At 38.6% G+C, this 7,229-nt stretch overlaps 1 protein-coding gene across 1 annotated transcript in view; it reads right to left on the bottom strand.

The window, feature by feature from the left end:
* The window catches only part of SATB1 (SATB homeobox 1), a 74,238-nt gene that overhangs the window by 36,968 nt on the left and 30,041 nt on the right, over positions 1–7,229 (bottom strand). Inside the window, exon 8 of the mRNA XM_010133624.1 lies at positions 7,023–7,229. This exon is cut by the window's right edge and continues 19 nt beyond it. Coding sequence (XP_010131926.1) covers positions 7,023–7,229 — 207 coding nt within the window. The remainder of the gene's footprint in view (positions 1–7,022) is intronic.

The following is a 7,229-nucleotide window of genomic DNA, read 5'->3' as shown; positions in this document are numbered from 1 at the left end:
ACCCATCCTGGGTAGGGAAGCCCGATACTCACCGCACCCATGGAAGCTGTCGCCTCTCTCCAAGGCCCTACCCTATCAGGCAAAAGCCCTTTATGAAGCTGCTGCTGCAAAGCCACCGCTCTGAGGTAGCTGTGCTTAGGCAGGTTCAGAGCCCACCCAGTGTGGCTCTGGGCTCTGTATTTGCCCCATCACCCCTCCATCTCTCAGGGGCGATGAGGATGGAGATGCTAACCACCACACGGGCCAGTGTGGTTCTCATGGGCTGCCTGTGCCTGTACACAGAAGAGGGAAAAGGGATGGAAAAAACAAACTGTATTTCCAGCACTAAACATAACAAAGAATTTGGAGGAGGATTAAAAAAAACCAAAACAAACTAATCCTGGGGGATACTTTCTTACCACTATTCTTCATTCCTCCTCTTTTCTGATATCCAGGCAGAAACTACTCAGAAGGTAAATAAATGAGTTACAGACAACAGTGACATTTAGGTGGAGTGGAAGTTTGAAAAATTTTAATAATGATTAGTCTAATAATAAATAGACTTAGTAGAACATATGGAAACTAAATTATTGTCTACCACTTTTCTCTACTTCTAAGTACTCAGATCCCCAGTTACTATTGTTTGTTAGTGGTAGGGTTACATGATACAGCCTTCAAGGGAGGCAAAAAATGATTTTGTGCCACTGGAGACAAGGCAAAGCCGTCTGCAGAGCACAGGATGTATGACAGAGGTGTAAACACGTGATTTCTGACTTGCTGCTGCACTGAAGACAATGGTACCAGGATTAAAAAGAAGAAAAACTAAACTCAAGTGGACTGATCATTGGCAGGAGAGGAGATTCCTTACTAAAGCCAGCCTACTGTCAGCCACAGGAAACGGCCTTGAAAAATACTTTAGCCCATAATAGAAACTATTTGCTCATATAAGCCTTTCCACAGAGCAGGCAGCTAAAAAGAGCAGAAATGGCTGGGTTTCTTGTATAACTTTTCCCCCCTCACTGAAATAAGTAAAAAAAGAAAATAATTTTTCGTATTTTCCCTGCATTTGTCAGTATAACCATTGCTGCAGGACACCTCCTGTTGATTAGAAATGCCATTAAGTATTCATTCCCCTCTCCTTCTCCCATCACTGCTATGACTCTTTGCATGAGCATGAGCTAGGAGCAGAGCAAAGGACATAGATGCAGAGAGAGGAGGGAAGATGAGAGAGCGGGAAGAAGGCAAGGAGGAGGTGTTTGCTTTAGGAGCTTTGAACCTGAAGGTTGGAATATATGAGGAAATAACATGAAAAATAAGGTGTAGTACCAGGTGCAGGTACAAAATCTTACAATACAGTTTGCCCGCTTCAAATATTTTGTTGCTACTGCTTCAATTTTCTGAGCACAAAACTTCAGCTAAAGATTGTTAGACAAGATGTAAAATGGGAAAATCCTAGAAAGAACACATCAGCTTTCACATGCTGCCCCATGCTGACGTGCAGAGATTTACTGTTCATTTTATTAGGCTTGAACTGGTTTGGAAAACTCAAATCTCAGTGTGATCTCCTGATATTGTATCTCAGGTTGCATAAAAGCTAAATGTTGTTTTAAATAGAGATTATAAGCACTCTTTGGCTCAGATGCTGCCTCACTGTTCCTCCCTGGTATTCTTTTTGCACTGGAAATGCATTTTCTTAAAATGTTACCAGGTCTCGTTGAAAAAAAAGAAAGTTTACACGTCATCACAAGTATAATTCATTAATTAACTGCACAAAAGTCTTCAATAAATATTATCAAGGCTTTCAAAACTTAATTATGAATTCTTTAAAAATGGAAATAAACAAAAAGTTTCTGCCAATATGAACAAAAACCACTGCCTGTCTGGCCCTCAGTTTGTCTCCTCTTTGAACATAATCACTGATTCAAACAGATTTTATCAGCCTGATAGAACTTCAAAGCTCCCTGAAGAAAAATGCAGTTTGCTCAAACCTCTCTAAAACATGCAGAACATCCCTGAATGCTACCCCTCTCTGTTGCAGGGTGCTCCCATCCCAAGTCCAGGTGGAAGATTACTCACAAGCTCCACCCACAAGCCTGGATCCCTGCCAAGTAAGATATAAGCAGACACATTTATCTATGTCTCTTAGAAGCAAGAGGAGAGCTGTCATGATAGTGTAATAGCACCTTTTTACCTTTTATTCAATAGTGATATGGATAGTGTGCTTTTTCTTAAATTACACTGCGAAGAATTATATGAATACCCTGGCAATTTCTGTTATACTTAAGCAGGCAAATTTCTCTCTACCACATAATTTACAGAACTCAAATTCAATAAAACATTACATGATGGTCCATTACTGTTATCAATTTTGAATAATACATCTTCATTTTTCATTTTACTGGAAAATAAAGTGTGCCAAAGACAAAGTGGAAGAAAGAAAAAGTGACTGAGAAGGTGGTTTGTGTAAACTCAGATTTTGTATTAAAATTACACGGAGCCGTTTACTGCAACCAAGTGTTCTCCTTCAAAATAGCAATTGCCCAGAATTAGCATGAGCACAGTCTTAAATACACAGTTTTCACATAGGAGAAAAGATACTATACATGATAGAAAGACAATGTATCCTGGCAGCTAATATTTTAAACAACCATGGGAGTGAAGTAGAAAGGAGGGGTAGAAAAAAGGTATCTGGCAGAAACACTGAGAAGTACTCAAAAACCCTGAGATAAAAAACTGTCACCGGTGGGAAGAAGAAAAATTACAATAGCCAGACACGGCAAATGCACTGAGGTCACCTCCCTACAGCAGCACCTGAGTTCATGCAGCAAACATTACGGTTGAAAGCATACACAGAGACAGGCAGCCCCAAGACACACTTTCTACCACAACTGTGACTAACAACATTCCTTGCTCATGCAGTACGTACATGTCACCCTGCCACGCACCAGCTTAAGCTACGCCTTCAAGTCAAACCTCAGACTTGCTTGTGGGAACCCAAACTTTCCGTTTCCTGACTCATGTTTACATTGACAAAAACAGGCAGAAATGAGAGAGGAGTTTGTTTATTTGTTTAGGGCTCTGAAGGTGGTTCAGCCAAACAAATGCCAATGCCCCACTCCAGCTCTCTCAAGAAGAATAAAACAGAGTAAAGAGGCCTCCCAGGTTAACTGCAAATTTGCAGACACAGGCTGAGCCTCTCTGCGGACAGGAAGTTGCGGTAGAGGCACCATGCTTTTGGGAGCTGCCCCAACACATTGGTGCCATCACCATATGGCTGCTCCGTGCCACCCGGGTCAACGAGCTGATCACAAATGCGATTTTCTCACCACCAAAGCTCAGAAAAATACTGAACTCACTCTTTCAAAAGAGTGGAGCTGTCTGCACAGGTCACTGACATCAGCTAGAAAAAAACATCATGTTTATTAATTTGGTCAAAGGGCAACTGAAACACAAGCAGCTCAATTTACCAAAATCACCCTAGCAAACAGACAGACCGGTAGACATGGGTAGTCATGCCTGAGGTTTAACTCAGATCTCCAAGCACAAATCCTGACTCAACAAACTTTTCCGTGGTGCACTACAAAGAGGTGATAACAGGATTCAATCTGTTCCTTTGCAGACAGTAAGCTGGAATCACAACTGCTGAAGGACAAATAACTTCAGACCCCAATGCACTCTGAAGCCTTGCTACAAGGTCCATTGTGAAATTTCTCCTGGGAGAGTTGCTCCACCCTTCAAAAAAAGATCTGTTGCCTACAGCAATTGTCCTTTTGTGCCTGTGTAGCTGTTAACTTTCATTTAAGATACAGCTATCTGGACTCCTCTTTGATTAAACTTCACAAATCACGTTCCTGAGATCTACACATTTTTGAAACTACCATTTTGAGTGAAGGGTTGGACAGATGTTATCAAAAAAGATATTAAGAACAACCTTTCAATTTTTTGAGGTATGGCTTAGGGTATTTTCCTGCCTTAGAAACAGATTACAGTAAAAAAAAAGAGACACACTAGTTTTCAGAAATCATTTTACCAAATTCTCTCCTTTGAGCTGGGAAGAAGCAGAAATATTTCCAGTCAATGGTTTTGCTCCGAAATCAAAAATTTTTGAAAATTAAGTCCAAGTGGTGAATTACCACATTAAGCTTGTAGAACCCACCCTTCCCACCCAAAAAGGCCACCAAATTCTGTATTCATGTTGTAGAGCATAAGTCTGTAAAACAAGAGGTGCCAACATCTTCAGCCAATTGCACCAAAGTCCACTTATATTGCCAAAATATTGCTGAATTACTCTCAGTTTATAGTTCACTTCCTGCTTTAACTTTTTCATTGAAAGAAATCTCTCCCCTCATCTGAGACTGTATCTCAGCATCAGGGTTTTTTTACAAACTCCTAACCAATTTTCAGTGAGATCTTCTGCCTTTAGAAAGCAATGGCATGATACGGTCCCTGGACAGGGCTCAAGTATGCTTATGACAATTTCAAAAATGTCAGTGGTAAGTGTGAGTTAGCTTTTTATCTCAGAAAATAGTAGATGAATTTAAACAAGCATTTCCAGTTGCTCTAGTCAAAAAAAAAAAAAAAAAGACAAAAGATACTACATCGATTTTAGAAAATAACTTCTAAATAACATCAGTTATTAGAGTGCTGCTCTACTTTTAGTTAAATGTGATGTATCCTGGAATAAGCTGTGATGAATTCTGAAGTACGGCAAGCAGAACAAATTTAAATGTTTTCATATAAGAACCACAAGTACCTCTGCCTATGTTTATACTTGGACATCAGCTGTTGTTGTGGGTAAAATTAATGATTTTCAGTTTTGCAAAGGTAAAATGTGCCTATAACAAGCTCCTCTGGATTTCAGTGGGGCTTTGCTTCATATGAAAACCATGCCAAGATATTTCTTGACAACACTGAGGTTAGTACTTTCTAGGCTCCTAGTATTTTTCCTTTCTGTTCCCCGAGTTTGCCACAATACATAACAAATACTGCAAAATCTTCTGAAGCTGACTGAAAATACTAATGTGATTAGCTAACACAATTTGTAAGAGGTAATGATACTAGTCTGTGTTCTTTCAAGTAGATTGGTTGAAAATTGCCAAAATATATATTACATATGTATTTCATATCTCTCCATGGGATTTGTTTTCAAAGGTTCATTTTGGGGTTTTCTCTCAGTTTTGGGTCACTTTGAACACATTTTACCAAGCTGGTTAACCACAACGTCTGTGGAAGAACTGAACTTTAAACACATATTTAATAACATCTGTAGTAAGAAAAAGTTATAGCAATCAGTATTTGCACTAGAAATCTGGTTCTACAGCTGCATTCAGCACATCTCAAGAGCATCTTCTCATACTGTGTCATATAAATTCAACGTCCAGTCAGAACCAGCCTTCCTTGTATTTCAGGTAATAAATACTGCTCATGCACAAATGATAGACCAAAAGCTGTATGCAAAACCAGCTGACAAAAATGGAACAAATTACTCTGAAGGAGGAAGAAAGCGGAAAGAAAAGAAGCTGCTTTTAAGGCAAGTCTGAGAAAGAAGTAAATATATAATTAACTATTTATCTTCTGAACTATTTTTTTGGACTGGCTTTTTCTCCGAGATGACAGCTGCAAAACATTGTAACTTGAAGCTACTATTATTACTTCAATACTTTTTAGTATCAATAGTTGAAATATTAAATATTGTATTAAACAGAACTCTATGCCACTTATTCCTAAGTCTAGCGACTGATGCCTGGACCTAACTCATGTAGGTAATCATCACATGAGTTCATGTATCCCAGGAAATATGCATGAGAGAACCCGATCTTGAAAACCTCCTCTGCTATTAAGAGGAAGGACACACAGACACAGAGTTCTACACAGAATTCACACCATGATTCTACTTTCTTTTAGCTAAAGGAGGATGTAAAAATGCTTAAGGTAATAATAATTCAGAATAATTACAAACGACATGCTGATTCAAACCTGGTACCAGTGCATTTGAAATAGAATTTTTATTCTCTAAGCTATGCAGAGAGAAACATCAACATTTCAAGAGAAGCCCAAATTACGGGGGTTTTTTACTAAATTTTACAATAGATAAATACTTGTTCCTTAAATTTAAAACTGTGGAATCCAAAGCAAATTTACCTACATCTTTTTAAAATATTTCCTATTAAAAAATTTCCTATTTTATTTTGTTACAACAGACTTCTAAAATTCTGAAATCTTATAATTTACATTGGATATAGTGACATTTTTTCCATAATATCTGCTTGATTAAATTTCATGCAACATGGCATTAAGTTAAATTCATAGAGCAGAATAAATTTTAACAGGGTTAGCTTCTAAAACAGGTGTAAAAAATAACACATTTTAGTGTTACTTATCAGCTTTGCTAGGGCTAGCTTTTTCTGCATTGAAGAGCTGAAGTATATGTTCTGACGTGGACATCAGCAATCTCAGCAATCACCGGTTTTGCAACAAACTACAAAAATACATGAAAAGAGTAGATGATCTAAAAATAAAGCTTTTATTTTTTAATCTTTTCAGAAGCCTCAAAAGGCTTCTTCAGAAGATATTCACTGGAAAACAATAAAAATAAATGTAAACAAGAATAAAAGACCATCTCCAGTACACCTGTGGAAGAAGACAGGTTGTTCAGTGCATGCATGTGGTCAGTACGAGTATACCTTTGCAACACAAAAGGCAGTCTATTTGGTGACTTTGTGAATGTTCTGCATAGACCCGTTCATTTCCTTTCTAGTGAAGATTCAGCTATTCATAAACCATCACAACTGGAAAGAAACCAAGGTGTCTGTAAGAATAGCAGGTATTTCCACCAACCAGTCACTGAAGATTTCTGTACTGCATCAACACGGGCACTGGTCCTGCAAGGAAGCGTGGTTCCTTCACAGGAGCTAAGTGACAAGGCAGAAATGAGGTGAGAGACTTAAAAGGTGATAATTACTAAACAGAGAAAGAAAGAAGGCACACTCAGATTAAAAAAAAAAAAAAAGAAATAAAGAAAAAAAGAAAAATAGACAACTGACCTGAGTTCGGTTAAAAGCCACACGTGCAAATACTGCCTGTGAGATTCCTGCTCGTTTCAGTTCATCACGGACCCACTGGTAGATTTCGGAAGACACCTCTGTGTTTGTTGAGACCTGCTGCTCCAACGGCTTGTTCATGGATCTACTGACAGGAGGAGGGTGGTTCAAGTACTGTTGGTTTAAGGACTGTTGGGCTAGAAGTCTGTT

This window comes from Buceros rhinoceros, unplaced genomic scaffold (genome assembly GCF_000710305.1).
Source record: "Buceros rhinoceros silvestris isolate BGI_N320 unplaced genomic scaffold, ASM71030v1 scaffold143, whole genome shotgun sequence".
NCBI classification, from domain to species: Eukaryota; Metazoa; Chordata; class Aves; order Bucerotiformes; family Bucerotidae; genus Buceros; species Buceros rhinoceros.
Note: the sequence above shows the minus strand (reverse complement) of the source record. Positions and strands in the feature narration are given on the sequence as shown.